Consider the following 20,527-nt stretch of genomic DNA (forward strand, 5'->3'; position numbering starts at 1 on the left):
TTTTCTCTCTAACACCCCTCACATTTTACATTTACACCACTGTGACACATTTTTACCTAGAGTTGTTGGTTAACACATTTTACCCATACCTGTTAGTTGGTTATATGCTGCTGTGACACACCCTTTACATAGAAATTGTTACATTTATACTTCAGTGTTAATTGGTTACCAACTGTATTGTACCCCACTGTATTGTACCCCACTATTGAAACCCCCTATCCTATTTACTAAAAGAAACCCCTCCCCAATTGTCTACCTTAACAAACCCCATACCCCTCACTATTAAATTTTCCCACTATTAAAAATTTTTTGCATTTTCTTAATAAAGTTTATTTTATACCCCACCAGTGCAGTAGTTGTCCCCCAAGATCCCCTACCTGCTGGCAGGGACATCTAGATGCAACCTCTGGAACTTGGTTGAAAACAGAACCAGTTAAAAGACTGATTCATCTGTGGTTCTTTGTGGGTTATTTCCCCTTCCTATTTAAATCTGAATATAAGATGTAAGTGAGTGACTCACAGACGTGCCCCTTTGCAGCTGAGCACAGTATAGCAGGCTCTCCTCCTTTAGCATCCACTGTGGACAGCTGCTCTGGCTCTGCGGGGGCTGCTTCTCCTTGCAACCTGGCTCTCCAGCCAGGTCACACATAGTTCTACCCGTTCTGGGGTAAACCAACTGTCCAACAAACAAATGTTCACGGACTTCACATTAGAACTTAGGTCTGACTCCTGACTTATCTCTGCTATCATGGGGTTTCAATAGGCCTTAGCTCTCGTCAGGGGTTTCAGCTCCACTTTCTTCAGTAGGGGAACCCAGGCTATCCCTCTCCACTGAGTTCTGGTCCAGGGACCCTTTAACAAGCAGTCAAGGCCTGACTACACAGACCCCTGGCTGCCTCTCTGGACCACCTCCTACCTTGCCCTATCTTGTGCCTCTGCCACAGACTCCTCTTGAGCACACTGGGTATCAGCTCCTCTTTCTTTAAGTCTCTTCCCAGGCTCACTGCAGAGCTTCTTAGTGCTTTCTGCCCAAGCAGTGAGTTCTGCTGCAGGAGAGGTTTCTCTGTTCCCCTGGCAGGGCAGTTCCTGACTCAGCTGGAGTTTTCCTGCTCTCTGCAGGATCCCCCCGACCCCAGCATGGAGAATCCTAGAGGACTCACTTCCTTCCACGCTCCTTCCAAACTGCCTTGGGCTACCTTCCTTCATGGAGGCTCTGTCTGCCAGCAGTCCCACTCAGCATCCTGACTCCAGCCAGGCTTCTCTCACTGAGTGAGAGTCAGCAATTTGCTTTTCTTCCTGGTCAGCCCCCAACAGGACTGGGTTCAGTCCTTTTAACTCCCTCCTCTAGGCGACACCTATTGCCAGTATAGCAGGGCAAGGCTGATTGAGCCCACAGGTTCTTATTAACCCCTTCTGACCCAGCGTGGGTTTGATACATCCCATCACAAACATCAGTGAACATTCTTGGTTGAATTGTCCAACTTTTACAGAAAAACAACCCCAAAGAACAAACAAACAAGGCAGTATCTCTGACGTGATGATCTAACAGAAGAATGCTGGCAATAGTTGACTGCATTGTTAATTGCTGGATGCTACTATTATCAAATAAAGTTCTAGGAAGAAGGAGAAGATAATTTTCACTGATAATTGCACACGTTACTGATTCCTGCTCTATCTTGAGGTGGATGGTGATCATGGTATGGACAGAGGCCTCAGGATCAAATAGCAAATCCACAAGAACTGAAACATAGAACAAAGTCCAGTTAGAAACACAGCACAAAAAAATCAACAATTTCCCACAGAAAAAGTCTCCACAAGAATTGGCCATAACATTTTTAACACAACTTTTTTTGGGTCAGAAAATGCAGTTTTTGTTGAAACCGCAACTTTTTGTAGAGATGTATTGATTTTGATGACCTATTTAATGGAAAGATTTCTGAGGTGGACTCTCTGGTCAGTTAGGCGTAGGAGGACCCAAACAGCAAACCTCACTTTTCCATCTGAAAATGGGCATTTCAACAACATTCTGTTTCGTGAAAACTTTCAAAAAGTTTGGTTTTCATTCCAATTCAGAATGAAAACAAATTTTGAAACCTTGAAGTCTTCATGAAACAAAATTGTAAGCCTCCGGACAGCTCTAGTCTCTATCTTTTTCTGACTGTGACCTAAATCCAGTATATCCCAGGTACCTCCTGAATCCTCCCCTTCTCATGTTCCCAATATCCTAGTTGGCACCCCCCATCTGCTCCTTGTATCCTATAGAGACTCCTCTGTGACTCCACAGGAGATGCCATTATTCTAAAGGTGACTCACCCAGTGCTCTTTTTTTCAAAAGATGTTGGTTTGGAATACAGGATCTGCAGTGGAGAATTGGAGAAGTTGCCAGGGTTTCAGAAGGGACGTGATAGATCCCTTTAAACATCTGAGAAAACCCCACCTGGGTTCCTCAATGAGCTGCATCCCTCTAGATTCAGAGATACAAAACTGCACACAGTATATGATATCTTGTAATCAATTGGAGCTTTGCCACTGATTTCAATGGGCACTGGATCTAAGCCCTATTTAGTTATATTTCACAATTTTACTTGTAGGGCTTCTGACTATTCCTTAGTTCTCTGATTTTAAGCTTTGGCATTATGACACTTTATATTAGAAATTCAGAAACTTCAAAAAGTTCAGTGGTTTGAGTTAGAGCCTTTCCAACACCTCCTCTAAACTTTCTGAGCCTCTTGGGTTTGTAAATTTTGGGGTGGAAATTTCAACAAAGCAGCATTGCTTGAGATGTGTTTTCCTAGTTGTGGGTCCAGCTCTACATATAAGCACAAATATTGTCACAGCTAATGGAGAGTCTCCTTTAGTTCAGAAGATAGGGCTTGTGCTTTTGGAGAAGGACCTGAATTTGATAAAGATTATGAATATTAAGTTGTCCTGGATCCATTACACCAGCACTGTGACAATAATGGAGGTCATTGCTCATTTTTGCATGTTTCTATTAGACAAAATGAGGCAAAGCTTACCACAGGAAGCAGCAGGCCATGGCACATGGTGCTGGGTAAGGCCTGCGTACTCGCTCCATCTCCTCAGTGGTGATACTGGCAACTGGCTGGATTGATAGTTCTGATTCTAACGGTAAAGACATGAAAGCTGAACCAAAGAGCAAAGGGCAGGGCAGAACTGCCGCATAAAGACAGAAATGACCTGGATCTTCTCACTGTCACCAGTCCCAGCTACCATGGGGACTCCTGCATGATCACTCACGCATCCCAGAAGCCTCTCCACCCCCACTGTCACATGTTACTTGGAGAGCTCTGTCTAACCTTATTCTTAAGGGACTTTCATTGAGCGCAGTCTGCTCTCATCTCATCTTGTGTGAACTTTGAAAGCCTGATCTCTTTCTAAATGTCATGTTACTACTCCATGGGTGAGGGAGGGGGAGAGGCTCCAGAGGCTTGTCTGGAATAGATGATAATGATTGATGGAATCATATACATAAATGCTACAAAAAGTCTATGATTAAGTTATCTATGCCATGGTAGTCCAACCTGTAACCCAAGGGCCACTTATAAACCTCAAGCCTCTAAACTGTGGCCCTTGAAGGTTACTATTTTAAGAAGAAAACTTGTATTTGATTATGAATGTAAATGTTATCTGAACTGCATCCTGTGGTTTTTAAATGAAAATGCCTGAAATAGGGGAGAGTAGGTAGGGGGTACCACCTCCTCATTTGCCTCCAACCACCCCAGCCGCAGCCCAAGGAACTCAGCAGCTCACCCAGTGGATTGGAGGGAGTAACTCTGGGTGGTTTTTCTTATTTTTTTTTTTTGCCTGCTTCCCTGCTGAGCATTTAGCGCCCCAGGGATAGAAGGATAAGTGCTCTACTCACGCTGTCTGAGTGTAGGGGAGTGCCTAGCAAACAGCTACCCAGAGCAGTCCAAGGGAGGGTGTGGTGGGGAGATGAGAACCAGCAACGGCACCCTGATTCTCTACCCTGATACAGTTAGAGCAGGCCAAGTGTGCCTCTAACTTGTGCTAACTGCCAACCCTCTCCAAGAGATAGTGCAAGGTAAAGGAGGTTGCTTTGACCTGCGCTGGGGCAGAGAATCAGGAAATCGTAACTGGTTGCTGGTTCTCAGCTTGCAATTGTCACACAAGGTTGACATGAAGATACCACGATTGAAGTGAAGGATGGACATGTGCAATCACAGACAGAGATATGTAGATGTCTGTGTGTCAATGCCAAGGAAACACACTTGGTTTTAAACTGGAAGTCATTACTTACCACACTGCAATAAATCTATGGCTTCTTTTTCCACTAGGCTGTATTCCATATGCTGGATTATGAAGTCTAGAGGTAAATAAAAGCAATTAATGTCACATAACATTTCATATCCTCCAGTGAAATGTCTAATATTTTGTTCTGCCACCAAACTCCTAGATAATGAGGTGGATGTCTGGAAAGTGGTTTAGGGGTAGTGTAGTGGGACGAACAAGAGATGTTAAGGCTCTAATGCGTTTCCTCTATTTTTGCGTAAACTCTAGTGTTAAGTCCTTCAGGTGATGGAAATCAAGACTCTTGGAACTAAGGGATTAGCTCTTGCTGCTGTAGGAAACAGTCCTGAACTTGTTAAGGGTGGTGATGGAAGCTGAAGGAGATCAAATAACTTAGTGTTTACCTATGAATATGCCGGCAGCTCTTCCTGAAGAAGTCCATGGGCTTCTGAGATACTCTTGGGCCTGATGTAAGAAGATCCATAGTCTTCCTGGGTATTGCTCGATCTGGAAAAAAACAAAGAAGAATCTCAGATTAGTGAGGAACGAACATCCCTTTAGTGCCTATATTCCACAAGCCTATGCCTAATGCCTATCAACAAACAATCCTTTCCAAACAAAATGTTTTAAGTATCTAGAGTCATTGACTGGATTACCCCCAAAGAGTAGAAATACCAGATGGCGATGGTGTTGAACTTCATGAGCCACGTCAGGTGATGTACTGGAGGAGATGGAAGTCCCTCACAATTTAAAAATTAAGCTTATTTTTGTTACCCTTCTTTTCCTCCCACACCACTGAAAAAGCAACGTGCAGAATGAAGGAAATCCCAGAGTTCTCTTACAAGATGCTCACAGATAGTGTCCCAGGACTCCTGGTTGTCATTTAAGGTCCATCCCAAGAAGACTTTACACTCCTGTAAGGTGTCTGTACAGCTCTACAAAAGATGAAACAAGAAGGGTTTCCAGAGTTAACAGAGAGGAGTACCAATAATATTATCAAATAGGTGACAACTGAGAATGGAAATCCAGTTGAAATGAATATTAAAGAGAGGGCTCAGTAGGCCATATTGTTCCCCCTGGCCTTTAACATACTTTTGTTCATAGCGATCATAGGGAAGTAGTCTGTTAGGGGCCATATAGTTGTCTGAGCCATTCATATCCCTCTTCCTGGTAATGGAATAAATTCTTAATCTCCACTTCACTAACGACCTGCACAGAATGTATGATCGCATGAAAACCAGGAGTCTTGGGATACTAGCATGAAAAAGGTAAGGTGATGCAGCCTTGGGAGTTTAGCAGGAAAGTCTGAAGATCAGGCTTGTAGTGTTGTGCTGTGGAACTTAGGGCAGTGGCATTTACCTTGATCACATCAGGATGCTGTTGCTGCAGATTCAGGAGCAGTGGGACCATACTGCTGAGGACCTGCTCCTGCATGAGAGATTTATCTTTCCTATTCAGGGCCCTGAGCAGATCCCCAAAAAGCTCAGTTGCAGCACAGCATATTTTGTGCCTCTCCTGTGAATGACAAAGGAAAGAACCTCAACAAAGGGCATTTCCATGCAATTTACTGAGTGATCACAGCATAATGCAAACCATGGAGAGAAAATTGTTTTTTTAACTTACCAAAAGCCAGACTCTGTCAAACATTTCTATTGATTAAATGGGTTAAAGAAAGGAATGATCAAAGGAGTACTAAAGCCAGAGCCAAAAACTCCCATTTGTTTCTATTCCATGTGTGTATGAGTACAGCTCGTAGTATTTAGGCCCCAAAATACAGTCAAATAAGAGAGGCATAAGATTCTAGTTTAAAGTGTTCTTCACTTTCCCTCTCCTGGGGTTTGGTCACTTATACTTTGAGGTTTTTGTAACTCATAGTGTGACCTTGGTTGTGCAAGTCATTGAACATCTGAGTCCTGGTTTTCCCATCTACACAAATGAGGATAACAACATTTACCTACTGCACAGGGCTTCTGTGAAGCTTAATTAGTTAAAGTTTGTAAAGCACTTTCAAGATGAAAAGCTCTGTACCCTGTAAGTGCTAAATGTTACTGAATTAAGGCAATGGTAATATCTCCAGCATGTGCAGTATCAGTGACAGATGCATGCAGGAGATGCACCACTTTTGGCTTAGGCATCTGCACACCCTATCAAGTAATACACTGGATTTGTGTGTCTCTGTGTATATATATAAACACCAGATCTGCACACCATGCCTTTTATTTTGTTGTCTGTGATTTGTGTATGACAATAATAGCACACCCTGTAGTGTATTATTGCTTATACACTCTGGGCTTGATTTTGCCCTCACACAGATTTCATGCTGGTGTAACTCCATTAGCTTCAGTGGATTACTCCTCATTTGCACCAGTGAGAATGCAGACTCAGGCCTTTTATATTGCTTGAATCCAATCAGATAGGATTTTAGCCTGTCCGTAGTTAGTCTTTGTCTCCAATCCTTATGGGAGCAAATCTCTTTTTTCCATCAGAAATTATTCTTACCTAACAGGACCTGAAAACAGGAGTGTTCAGTTGCAACCAATACAGTAACAGACAAGAGTAGCAACAATGTTTGCTATAGAGTAAGATTTGGCTTCTATTTTTATTTGACATATACACACAAGCTTCATCACCCCTCCCCCCCACCTCCCGCAAAAGTTTAACCACACTCACTTCAACAGTCTCCCCCACCATTGTGCCTTACGTCAGCCAGGAATGGGTGAAGCTGTCTGGCAGTTTTCACAAATTCTGTGCCAAGATGGCCCTTGTGCTTGTGGCGGGTGACAATTTTGGTAGCAGCTTCAAAAGCCATCAGAATTACCTTCTCCTCAGGGTCATTAAAAGACTCCAGGATATCAGTAAGCAGGGCTTTGACTTCTTTCTGCTGCAAGAAATGGAAATTTGTTGCTCACATCCCTAGAAGTATAATAACAATCTCACAATCCCATAGCCATTTCTTCTAAGATGGATGGAAAGGAAGATACCCAGATACACAACAAAGGTGCTCATCCCCCTGTAGCTGAGGCAGAAGGTATTAGAGACAGTGAGGAACAGTTATTTTTCTCCTTGAAGATTCATGGGCAGATTCTGTGGCTGTACCAGGTATCTCTCACTGAGTCCTGACTCCCTCCAGCACTTCTTATTCTACTTTGGTAGAGGTGTGGTTTGTTTAATTGCTTTCATGGTAGGTTTAAATATCCTTGACAGTCCTCTAGAGTTTGATTTCATGTATAAACAATCATCACTCACCTTCTGCAGGTGAAGTGCAACATTTCCAAGTCCAAGAAGACCAAACCAACGGACAGTAGGACTTGGATCAATGTGCCAGTTCTTCAGGTGGCCCAGAATATATTGCTTTTTTAATGTCAGATATGTGGACTCAGTAGAGAGAAGCTAAAGAGGCAGAACACATAATAAGTAGCTGACAGGCAAATAGAAAGATTTTTCTATGGGTCATATCAGATATAAAATTTCCTGGACTTGATTCTCTGTTGCCATGCACCTTATGTGGTCATTTTAGGCCAGAGCAAAGTAGATTTAAATCACACCAAATCAGAACAGCAATGTTTTATGCCCACTTTGCACTGGTATAAATTACGATATAAGGTGCAGGGCAATGGAGAGATTCTACCCATGGGTCAGCTGAGATGTCGATGCAAATGACCCATTACCTCACTGAGCTAGCCTGAGAGTGAGCAGTTCCCAAGAATCCCAAACATTTACAGCATATAAGAGTCTTACCTCTGTGAACAAGGCCATTGCGGTCAGCTTCTGCTTGTCATCCCCATGGTGCAGGAGAGGGCACACCCTGGTAAACACAGCAAAATCTAGGCTCCGGTGGTGTTTTACAATGGCTCTGTAGAACACATACCAAAACTTTTACTATTGGGGGAGAGAGAGTAAATAAGCCAAGCACTAGAGGATACTCCAGACAGAAACCACGTTGTCCAGAAGAGCCAGATGAACTCAACGCTCCAATCACTTACCTAGCCAGAAGAAGAACTCCTTCCAGGTAAGTCTCTGGCATGGATAAAAGGTCCCAGCCTCCTCCCAGACTCACAGATTGCATCAAAGAGGATTTTTCTCTTTTAATCACAGCTTTCAGAGTCTCCACTGCACAGCTAAATTCCGGACAAGAGAGTGATAGATGAGTGATATTTGGAGACACACCAAGACATAGATTTTGTTATACAAAGCAATTGAAGGGCTAAACTTGTGTTTTTAATTTTTGTATTTAAAATTTATATCTGTTTTTAGGGGTTGTGTCAGTTTAAAATTTTTATTTATTGATTGTATTATGTGCAATGGCCTATGGCTAAAATGCTAAGTTAATAAACTAATGTAATTAAGCCATCAGAACCCCTTTTTCACCACATGGTATATTGTACTGGATAGAGTGAGAATTATGTGACTGCCATCTCATAGACTTATTCAAATGGTTACTAGTATATGTCACCCTACAAGGGAGTGGCTGGACTGGTCAAGAAATATGGCTAATGGAGACTTTATTTGGTTCCAGTAGGACAGTCCTGTGTTTTTGGAGCCAAAATTCCTGGGGTCTATGCCTTCAAATGACATATGTGTGCAGCATAGCTAACACTGATGTTTACATTTTAGCACATGGGTCGGCAACCTCTGGCATGCAGCTCACCCTGGTGAGCCGGGCCAGTTTGTTTACCTGCCGCCTCTGCAGGATCGCGGCTCCCACTGGCTGCGGTTCACCGCTCCAGGGCAATGGGGGCAGCGGGAAGCTATGGCCAGCACATCCCTTGGCCCACGCCGCTTCCCACAGCCCCCATTGGCCTGGGATGGCAAACCGCGGCCAGTTGGAGCCGCGATCAGCCAAACCTGCGGAGATGGCAGGTAAACAAACTTACCCTGGTGAGCTGCATGCCAGAGGTTGCCGATCCCTGTTTTAGCATGTTTGTTACATTTGTAGCCATGATGTACAGCCAAGATATCAAACCTATGAGCATCACCATACTAAACTGCAGTGGGATTTGAGCCCTTTGAGGTTTACTTTGAATACATCTGAACTTGAATCCCTAAGTATCTGCCTTTCTGAGTCAGGGAAGTCCAGCTGGTAGCCCCACTTCTCCTCTGTTTCATAGCATGCATCTGCTGGGGATCATCTTGTCCCCACACTAATTAAGCTAAGGAAAGGAATGCTTAGGATGAATTTATCTTTTGGAGGCAAACTGTCTTTTTGCATTTTTTTTACCCTAGCCAAGAAAGAACACAAACATTCCTGCTGAATGTCCTTTTGGGGTTTTGGTTCATCTCAAACGAAAACCCCAAATGAAATTCAAAGGAGTAAGAAACTCCAAAAACCACAGTCGGAAGAAAGCCCCAGTATTTACTGGAAACCCAGTGAAGCAAGATAGGCTGAGTGTTACACAGAGTTCACCTCCCTAGATTATCCCTGGCCTGTTACACTATGTTAGAAACATTTCTTTTTTCATTTCAGTTCTTTTAATGCAGCATCTTATGGCTTTTTCATGTTTGTTAATTAATTGTTGGCACCCAGTGCATAAGGCCTTTTACGCAAATAAATAAGCAGAGAAGGCAGTGGGTACAGGTATCAAAATTAGAACAAACAGAAGAGATGAAGCAGGAGAGATTCTGTTTCCAGACATTCTAATACTTTCCTTGTTATCTGCATTTAAAAAAACATACATGGATTAACCTCCTCCCACCCCATCCTCCAAAGAACATTCATTAAATATTGATACTGTTTCTTTTGCATTAATTAAAGCCTCTTATCTCAAACCCATCAGGGAGCATTATTCTAAGAGATTGCTCTGACAGAAATATTCTTCCAGGGGATAGGCCTGACTGGGGAATTGTCTTCTAAGCAGGATGTCCTAAACACTCTCCTCAGAATTTCCCTATGTAGATCATCCCATAGGAGAGTTTCTAAATCAGAAAAAAGAAGAACAGGAGTACTTGTGGCACCTTAGAGACTAACAAATTTATTAGAGCATAAGCTTGGGCTGTAGTCCACGAAAGCTTATGCTCTAATAAATTTGTTAGTCTCTAAGGTGCCACAAGTACTCCTGTTCTTCTTTTTGCGGATACAGACTAACACGGCTGCTACTCTGAAATCTAAATCAGAAGTTCCTCTAGTGCAGAGGTTCTCAAACTATGGGGCCGTGGATTACCACTGAGACTTTGATGATGGTGATTCACAGAAATAGGATTATCCACCTAATTAGCACCTTGTCAGAAATTACCTCACAAAGCTGGATGTTTGGAACCTGTCCTCCCAGCCACACACAACCTTTGGGAGGCTCACCAGGTAATGCAGCTGAATGATCAGGAAGATTAACACAGATACATAAAAGGCATCCATAGGCACTTTGCATTCTTTATTACTGAATATTATGCACAGGGCCCTTGTTGCCTGAAAAAGATAAAAATTAGACACAAATTTAACTCTAAAATCCTCCATTTCCTGCCAACGGTTTTTTTTCTCTGCCACAAATATGCTTTGTTCCTCTCCTGGCTCACAGTAAATCACAGAAAATGGAACTGTGTCCCATGAAATATTGTCATTAGAGCAGCCAGTACACGGCACTATCATGCTACAGAGGCCCAACTTTGATTTGCATCCCGGTTACTTGTTTCATAAACTGCAGGTCCTGGCTGTACTGAGGAAGGGTGAAAGTCCTAAAAAGAGAAGTGCCAGAACGTAGTTCTGGAACTATCATTCGTACGTGATACTACCAGAAGTACCAGAATGCCCTCCAATAGTGCCAGAGCGGCAATCTGGAGCATTCCAGTATAACATGAGCTCTACTCAGGGCTTGGCTACACTTGCAGATGTAGACCGCTGGGAGTTAAACCAGCCTTCAGAGACCGCAGCAGGGAAAACCCTGCCACGTGTTTACACTGTCAGCTGCAAGCGCACTGGCATGGCCACATTAGCAGCTCTTGCAATGCCACAAAGAGCAGTGCATTGTGGTAGCTATCCCAGTGTGCAAGTAGTTGGGGCGTGCTTTTCAAATGGGGGGTGGAGTGTGTATGTGGGGGGAGAGACAGTGTGTTTTGGGTTCTTGTAAGTTCAGACAGCAGCAGACCTCCCTACCCCTGCCTCCCTCTTTCACACACACTCACAACAACAGCATTCCACAATAATGGTTGCTTTGGCTTGGTCCACACTAACCCCCCACTTCAGACTAAGGTACGCAAATTCAGCTACGTTAATAACATAGCTGAATTCGAAGTACCTTAGTCCGAACTTACTGCGGGTCCAGACGCAGCAGGCAGGCTCCCCCGTCGATGCCGTGTACTCCTCTCGCCGAGCTGGAGTACTGGCGTCGACGGCGAGCACTTCCGGGATCGATCCCAGAAGATCGATTGCCTGCCGCCGAACCAGGAAGTAAGTGTAGACGTACCCTTTGTCCCAGAGCAGATAAGCATGCCGGTTGTCAGAAACGGAGCTTTGAAAGGGAATACCTGTATGCCTGCAGCCGAGTTCAAAACAACGACAAGAATGGCCACTTGATTTCAGGGGATTATGGGATGTTTCCGGAGGCCAATCGCAGTGCAGTAATGCAATACGTCGTCCACACTTACACCTGGGCATTTCTGCTGGGGTGCAGAAAGCTTTATGCTTCTTGTGGAGGTAGATTACCAGGAGTGCTCCAGGTGCAGAGTCCAGGCGCTCTAAGTGCCTTGCCAGTGTGGACACTTCAGGAGTTAGGGCACCCGGGGCTGATTTAATGCACTCTAACTTGCAAGTGTAGCCAAGCCCTCAGTCTGCTTCACAGTCAACCCCTCGTTGAATGAGTAGCTGATGTCATGACCTACAAAAGTACTCATGTTCCGTGCTCCTGTAAGAAGGTTAATGTCTTGGGTGAGGAGAGAGGCAAAGCAGGAAAAGATGAGGAAGCTGTCATGGCTTTGGCAAGGACAGGGCCGGCTCCAGGCACCAGCTTAACAGGCAGGTGCTTGGGGCGGCCAAGGGAGAGGGGCGGCACCTGCGGCAATTCGGGGGCGGCAGGTCCCTCACTCCCTCTAGGAGCGAAGGACCTGCCGCTGAACTGCTGCTGCCGATCGCGGCTTTTTTTCTTTTTTTTTCCCAATTGCCGCCGCTGATCGCAATCGCGATTGCAGCTTTTTTTTTTTTTTTTTTTGGCTTGGGGCGGCAGAAATGCTGGAGCCGGCCCTGGGTAAGGACATGAAGGATCTCTCTTGTTTCCCTGTGCCATGGAGCTATATCTCTCCAAACTCAGACATCCAGTACTGAGCATAATATTATACATTTCTTTCTTGGTAGAGGAGGTCATACCTTGTTGCAATAGTAACATGGACCCTTCTTCTGTTTCTCTGGCCTGTGGGTTCTTTGGCTCTCCACCTAAATTAAGACCAGGTCTACAGCAGGAGCATTTTGATGCTATATATACCAGTATACGATACCAGCAAAGAGCTCCTAATGGGGATGCAGCTCATACCAGCAAAACTGTGCTTTTGCCAGCACAGCTTATTGCAGCCCTCCTGAGAGACATAACCTATGCTGGGGCTTTTGCTCACACAGCTATGTCGTTTAGAGCTCACTGCTCATCGTACCCCCAGCTGACATAGCTACGTCAGCAAAAGTTTAGATTTGGGTTAAATTTCACCCCTTTCAACAAACACTGACCTGCCCTTCCAGCAAAAGTCCAATACAAGAAATCTACCCTTTCTCGGGGTTCTTCCTTCCCCAGTGTTACTCCACAAATAATACCTGACCCAGTCTTCAGCCACTCTGGTCTCAGGGTCTCTGCCCATGTTTACAATGAAATTCCATACCAATGCAATGGAGGGAGATGAGGAGGTAAAGGGGAGATTTTGACCAGCCTCTACTATAGGTTGAGACCCTAAATGTACCCAAAAGTACTATCCATCACTAAGGACCCCAGTTCCAAAACACAAAGCAGACCAATTTCCCCTAACCTCGGTTTCTCCTTCCTTGCTGCTTAGTTCTGGAAAGGCTCCTGCAGCAGTAAAAGCTACCACCCAAGAGCTGTCCTAGAAAGACCCAGCAGCATATCATGCTCTCTAGGTCTCTCCATCTTCCAAGGGATGAGAGCTCCCTGCACAGGTTGCCATGAAGTATATAACTCCTAGGTAGCCATATAGACAAGTCCAGAAGCTGGGGGATTGGAGGGTAATATTTGGGTTATTACTTACAGCTAGAGGCAAAAGAGAGGCATTATCCTCAAAGCTATTTCTTGACTCAGAGGTTTCACTCTTCTTGAGGCATGGTCTTCTTTTTAGCATCTCCAGGAGCTCAGCAAGCACCCGGAGGCTGACACTTTTTTTGGCTTTGCCTAGGGCCTCCCAGATCTGACTGACATGGCTGCAGATTCGAAAACACAGGAATATGTGATTTACAGATCTCTTCACAGTCGTTCTGTGCTAGTAAGCAGAGCTATGGCCATGAGTGGAGGTCAGTGAAGGAACTTAGTTCTGGAGTAGCACAGTTGGGAGCTGAGACATATGTTTAGTAACTGGGATCATGTAGTCTTCGGTAGAAAGAATTGCTGTCCTTCAAAAGGGCATGGAGGAACACCCTGATAGCAGAAGGCACTCTGAGTCTGCATCATATCAAAGTTGACAGGGATTATCAGACTTCTGCTGCTCTATTTGGTTTTCTTGTTTTTAATTACAAACACTATTTTACATATAAAAAAGTCATTGGGATTAACTCTATTGTATTCAGCATCCTGTTCCTCCTATCTTTCCATCTATGGGGAAGTGGATTGAGACCAGATTCCATCTCTGTCCTCACTCAGCTTTGGAACCATGAAAGAGAGCAGTGCAGCAATTTTACCTGTCACATGTGAGTGAGAGTCTCAGTAGGGCTGAGACTACTTCTCTTGTGTGCTTTTCAGCTAATAAACACACAGCACCCGTAGCAGCCTGTCTGGCACTGGCCTCCTGGATAGCCTGCAGGTGGAAATAAATACTATCCATGATCTCTGGCACCTGTAAAAAACAATAAAACTGGTTTAGAGACTTTCTTCTGTGGTTTCATTCCCCTTCCAGTTTATGCCTGAATGTAGCAATGATGAGTGTCTGGGTGGGACTGATTCATGGTGCTACAGAATCCCCCTGCTGAATAACAAACAAAGCAACTCCAGGGGTCAGAAGAACTAAAGGCCTTATGCTACAAGGTGATGAGCATAATCTGTGCACCCTCAACTTCCATCAGTTTCAATAGGAATTGAGGGCACTAAGCATTTTGCAAGATTAGGCCCTGATAGAGAAACAAACAAAGGGCATATATGGGAAGATTTGCTAATCCAGTTCGTCAAGTGTCACCATTGTAATTGCTGGACTTCTGAGTAATCCTAATCTCATGTGACAATTTACATAATGATTACCCATTGACCATTTATAATTAGTGAAAGTTGAATCTTTAAGGGTTCAGATATTTGTATCAGATACGCATCCCAAATGTGGACACTCTTTCAAACTATCTGAACCTTCTGTGTCTGCAAAACTGGATTTGAGAGCTTGAACACTGGGTTCCTTACAGGATTTCTGGTAGTTCCTGCCTCTGTTGAGTCTGGAAATACCATGAATGTGTTTTTTCTTGCATTATTTTGGCACTTGCATTATTTTGGCTTCTAGTCCCATCCAGATCTAGGAAATGCAAAGATGCAGTGAAAATGAAAAACAATGAAAAGAAATAATAGTCAACCAAACTACCTCAATTCCCTAAAAATGCTTTGTTTAAGGTTTGGATGATCAATTTGCTGACCCCAATTGACATCTGATATTTCAGATGCATTTTCTTGTTTTGTAGACTGTGCTTTTATACAAACAGGATACAAATACTCATAGAAAGACATAGGAAGGATTTGCTCATTTACCTTTTAAGCAGAACAAGAGGGGACTGCAGAGTCCTTGAGGAAAAAGTTTGGATTATCTTTTTAAAAAGATAATTCTGAGCCTGTGCTACAGGCTTCAAACTTGTAAAGAGAAATGCAACTCAGAGACTTTAAAGAATGCAAATTCCATCTTCTAGATCCAGAAAAGAGAATTCTAACTTTCCCAACCTCTTACCTTTTCCTTAATATTGTGCCTCTGCTCTTTCAGGACTGAGGTCAACATTACTGCAGCTGCCTGAGCATTGGTTTTCACTGTGTCTGTCAGACCAGCCGCAGCTACAAGGATCTGGCTAGTAACTGTAGCCAGGGGACCAGATTCCTCATAGATCTGAAGGAAACAGGGAAAAGCCTTTGTAAATAAAAACATAAGAATGGCCATACTGGGCCAGACCAATGGTTCATCTAGCCCAGTATCCTGTCTTCTGACAGCGGATAATGCCATATGCTTCAATGGGAATGAACAGAACAGGGCAATCATCAAGTGATCCATCCCTTGTCCAGTCCCAGCTTTCGGTAGTCAGAGGCTTACGGACACCCAGAGCATGGGGTTGCATCCCTGAACATATCAGCTAATAGCCATTGATGGACCTACCCTCCACTAACTCATCAAATTCTTTTCGAAACCCAGTTATATTTTTGGCCTTCATAACATCTCCTGGCAACAAGTTCCATGGGTTGTGCAATGTCTGAAGAAGAACTTCCTTATGTTTGTTTTAAACCTCCTGACTATTAATTTCATTGGGTGGCCCCTGGTTCTTGTGTTATGTGAATGGGTAAATAACAATTTCTTATTCACTTTCTCACACCAGTCATGATTTTATAGACTCTATCATATCGCTCCTTGGTTATCGCTTTTCCAAGCTGACTAGTCCCAGTCTTTTTAATCTCTCCTCAGATGGAAGCTGTTCCATACCCCTAATCATTTTTGTTGTCCTTCTCTGTATTTTTTCAATTTCTCATACATCTATTTTGAGATGGGGTGACCAGAGCTGTATGCGGTGTTCAACGTGTGGTTGTACCATGGATTTAGTGGTGGCATTTACTGTCTTATCTATCTCTTTCCTAATAGTTCCTAACATTCTGTTCGCTTTTTTGACTGCCACTGCACATCGAGCAGATGTTTTCAGAGAACTATCCACAAAGACTCCAAGATCTCTTTCTTGAGTGGAAACAGCTAATTTAGACCCCATCACTACAAATGTATAGTTGGGATTATGTTTTCCAAAGTGCATTACTTTGCATTTATCAACACTGAATTTCATATGCCAGTTTGTTACTCAGTCACATGGTATTGTGAGTTCCCTTTGTAAATCTTTGCAGTCTGCTTTGGACTTAACTGTTTTGAGTAATTTTGTATCATCTGCAAACTTTGCCACCTCACTTTTTACCTCTTTTTCCAGATCATTTATTAACATGTTCAACAATACTGGTCCTACTACAGATTCCTGGGGGAAACCACTATTTACCGCTCTCCATTCTGAATACTGACCATTTATTCCTACCCTTTATTTCCTGTCTTTTAACTTTTACTGATCCACGAGAGGACCTTCCCTCTTATCCCATAGCTCCTTACTTTGCTTATGAGCCTTTGGAAAGGAACCTTGTCAAAGGCTTTCTGAAAGTCCAAATATACTATATCCACTGGATCACTCCTGTTCACATGTTTGTTGACCCCCTCAAAGAATTCTAATAGACTGGTGAGGCAAGATTCCTTTTATAAAAGCCATGCTGACTCTTCCCCAACAAATCATGTTCATCAATCTGTTTGATAATTCTGTTCTTTACTATAGTTTCAACCAATTTGCCTGGTACTGAAGTGAGGCTTACCGGCCTGTAATTGCCAGGATCGCTTAAGGAGCCCTGTAGTGGGGTGGTTACACCGCTCCTGCCCTGAAGGGCTTAAAACAGTCCTGGGAGAGGGCTATGGCAGGGGAAAAGCTGGGCTGACTGGGGAAGTGGCCGCAGCTGGGCCACGCCCTAATCAGGCCACAGCTGACCTGTATAAAAAGGCTGTAAGCCAGAGGCCCAAGAGTGTCCCTCTAGCTGAGGAGGGAGATGGACCTAGCTGCCTGAGTGCTAAAGGGTACTGGAGTGAAGCAGGGCTGGGGAAGACCAGAGGAGCTGGGGAGCTCCCTGCTGGCAACTCCCCAGGCTGCAGGGGCTGGTCCAAGGCCCCTGAAGGTACTGGGTTGCAGGGAAAGGCAGCAGGTCAAAACCTCCCTTGCCTATGATGACTGGCTTATACAGACTGCAGTCGGCCCCAGTGAAAGGGGGCTAGATGGTGACTGGCAGTGGTCCATAGGCTGAGGCAAGGTGGGGATAGAGGGTTGGGGGTTTCCCAGAGAGAGGAGACCATAAAGAATGGTGGGGTTATTGCTAGGGGGCAGCCCCAGGGTAAAGGGGCACCAGGTCCTGGGCGGGACAGCGGCCTGCAGAGGGCGCTCCAAAGGCTGGAAGAGCTAATTCCTGAGATGACCAGCAGGAGGCGCCGCAGGGGTGAGTCCCGCACGCCTACAAGCCCTTTTGAAAAATTGGTGTCACATTAGCTATCCTCCAGTCATCTGGTACAGAAGCTGATTTAAGTGATAGGTTACATACCACAGTTAGTAGTTCTGCAATTTTATATTTGAGTTCCTTCAGATGACTTATATCACCTGCATTCAAAAGACTGATACTACCAGAAGTCTAGTTAAAGCCCTGAATTGGAGAGGAAGCTTCCTTCCTGGTGTCAGATGTGTTATAAAATCTCACAGCAGGTTTCCTTAATCTTTAATATCATAGTTTATAAAATGGCTTGAACTGTATGAGATAGGTGTACAAAAAGAAGGCCCAGAGCATGCAGGATAAGTGTCTGGAGGGAAAATAGGGGCAGTAGCATGCAGATAAGGGCCAGAAACCTGCAGTAGATGTGTGAAGATAAGGGCCAGAGCATGCAGGGAAATGTGTGCATAGAGAGGACCTTGTTGTATGTAGGGTTAAGTGGGCAGAGAAAGAGCCTGGAGTGTGCAGAGAGTTGACCAAGAGCACACAAACAAGATGCTCTCAGCGTGTGGGAATAAACAGACCAAGTGAAGGCATGGGGCATACAGAGAAAGGGCTGGAGCATGCGAGGCAAAGAAGCAGGTGTGAAAGTAATATGAAACACTTACCAGTACGGGGGCCCAGCTCTAGGCCCCCGGAAGGGGAGTGGCCTCTGGCGGAAGAGGCATGGCCTCTGGCAGAAGAGGTGGGGCTGGGGTCAGCCTCCGCCGGTCAGCCTCCGCCAGCCAGCCCATCCATGCTGCCTGGCCCGCACTGCCCAGGGCTCCAGCAGCAGTTTAAAAGGGCCTGGGACTCCGGCTTCTGTTGTGGTAGTGGTGGCATCAGCCAGGAGCTCCAAGCCCTTTTAAATCACCGGCCCTGGGGCAACTGCCCCTCTTACCCCCGTCGGTGGCCCAGGGGAGGGGGAAGGGGCAGTGAGGTTAAAGTGCTGCCATGGCAGTGCTTTAAGGAGGGTCCTTTGCCGCGGCAGTGCTTTAACGTCGGCTGCATACAGGCTGGTACTGGCTTCTTACCGGTATGCTGTACCAGCCCGTACCGGCCACTTACACCCCTGCAAAGAAGCCATGATTTGCATAATAAATGGTGAATGTTTGTACCTCATAGTTGCTCTTCTCTTCCTGCTGTAGGGAGACAGCTGTATTAAAACCACGATATGTCTTTGCGCTTTCCCCTTCTGCACTGATATTCTCTTTTTCCTCCTCCTGCTGCAGGGTGATGCTTTCTGCCTCCTCCATTATAATACGGGGCTTAGGCTCTAGTTCACCAGTTAGAACCTTCTCCTACACCACTGTGTGTCTGATTTTCCTGTTTCAAAAGTTACCTGCTGCTGTTGGTTCAGTGTTTGCCTTATTCCCCAAGCACAGCTGTATATTTTCATCTAAGAAGATGATCTCTGCTGGGAACTTTCTTCAGCTCCAAATAGATAATATAGGTTGTTTTGATGAATTTCTTTAGAGCTAATGCCATCCTACAAGCAAGACAGAGAGAAAATCCACCCATTTTTATTCCTACCACAGAGAGACAGTGTGGTCTAGTGAAAATGGTATAAGACTGGGAGCCAGAAGCTCCTTATTCTAATTCTAGCTCTGCCACTGCCTAACTATGTGTAGCCTTTGGGTGCGTCCTTTTGGCCAGAATTTCCAAACTTGGGTGCCATTGACTTCAATGGAAATTGTGGATACTCAGCATCTCTGATAATCAATGTAGGAACACAGGAAATGCCAGATTGGATCATACCCAGGGTCCAACTACTTAGTATCCTGTCTCCGCCAGTGGTCAGCACCAGCTGCTTAAGAGGAAGGTGCAAAAACTCCGCAGTAGGCAGATGTGGGGTAATCTGGCCTCCACATTATGTCTCATCCTAATCTCTAATAGTTAGAGATGGGTTTAAACCCAGTAAGGTTTTCTATCCCTTCCAACATTCTTATCATCAATTATGATAACTCTGGATAACTTAAGGCATTCAAGTTTGAAATGTTGGCCCTAAATTATTGAGGCCTCAGTTTCCCATTTGTAAAATGGATATAATAATTACCTACTTATCATGCAGGGGTGTTAATTAATGTTTTTTTTAACTATGTGTGGTAAATTTAAACCTTTCTCTTTTTATGTTAGTAACTTACATTTCTACCAGTGGGTATACTTTGGTCATGAGAATGTCTTTGTTTCCAAATATTAATTTCTATTAATTAAAAGTTGATATACTAAGACAGTCTTCACCCTAAAATATTTCCTATTTGTTTCAAATTCAAAGGGACACACTGACTAATGTGCTGTTGAGATACGATTGCACAGACTTTCCTAAAATATTAGAAGCTGCCATTAATGATTAACATTTTATTTTGCTTTGGAACAGCTGAGCTCACAGATGCTTCCGGTGCCAAAATGAGGTACCACATAACAGACATTTCTTCATCCAGACAAGGACTAGAGTTTCAGTCATTCAAATTCTCACTTCGCTAATCATGTAGTTCAAAACTCTAAGCTTAAAATTTAATGTTTTTTAATTGCCATTCCCAGGAGACACCACTGTCCGCTCAAATATTGGATATGTTCAGGTCAAGAATTTTCCCAGCAATATCCTCTGTAAGAATTTTACTTCAAATTCTATGTCCCAGCCAGGAAACTGAGAGCTACCTCAGGAAATCTGGCATTCAAAAAAGTCTCAGCCTGGGGAGGACTGGCTGCTGCTGGCAAACAACTCTGAGGATGGCATTAACCTGGTAACTATCACCTGGAAACCACAGAACTGGGGGTAAGCAGCCAAGTGAAAACTGCATGAGTGATGGTGCATCGAAGGAGATGACATCAGATTAGATTGGATTAGAACAACAGAGAGT

General features: G+C 44.2%; 1 protein-coding gene across 1 annotated transcript; it reads right to left on the bottom strand.

Moving 5' to 3' along the window:
• Nucleotides 1-1,718: 1,718 nt before the first annotated feature.
• Nucleotides 1,719-18,922, bottom strand: LOC128838922 (maestro heat-like repeat-containing protein family member 6). The gene is made up of 15 exons (XM_054031468.1): nt 18,785-18,922; nt 15,322-15,474; nt 14,084-14,238; nt 13,441-13,609; nt 10,500-10,669; nt 8,253-8,387; nt 8,008-8,122; nt 7,516-7,659; nt 6,971-7,150; nt 5,629-5,784; nt 5,112-5,204; nt 4,674-4,776; nt 4,280-4,345; nt 3,018-3,099; nt 1,719-1,740 (listed from the first exon to the last, which is right to left on the bottom strand). Exons 1-15 carry the CDS (start codon nt 18,920-18,922, stop codon nt 1,719-1,721), a joined length of 1,881 nt encoding a protein of 626 aa, XP_053887443.1.
• Between the last annotated feature and the right edge of the window lie 1,605 nt (nt 18,923-20,527).

Source organism: Malaclemys terrapin, chromosome 1 (assembly GCF_027887155.1).
Source record: "Malaclemys terrapin pileata isolate rMalTer1 chromosome 1, rMalTer1.hap1, whole genome shotgun sequence".
Lineage (NCBI taxonomy): Eukaryota > Metazoa > Chordata > Testudines > Emydidae > Malaclemys > Malaclemys terrapin.

Bases quoted from the DNA above. Each gene is read 5' to 3' on its own strand.
- LOC128838922 (XM_054031468.1), bottom strand. From the start codon at position 18,922: ATGGAGGAGGCAGAAAGCATCACCCTGCAGCAGGAGGAGGAAAAAGAG. The intron at 13,610-14,083 runs GTAAAATTGCTG...TCGAATCTGCAG, and splicing joins CTCTCACTCACATGTGACAG to CCATGTCAGTCAGATCTGGG. The intron at 4,777-5,111 runs GTAAGAGAACTC...GTTTTTTTCCAG, and splicing joins ACACTATCTGTGAGCATCTT to ATCGAGCAATACCCAGGAAG.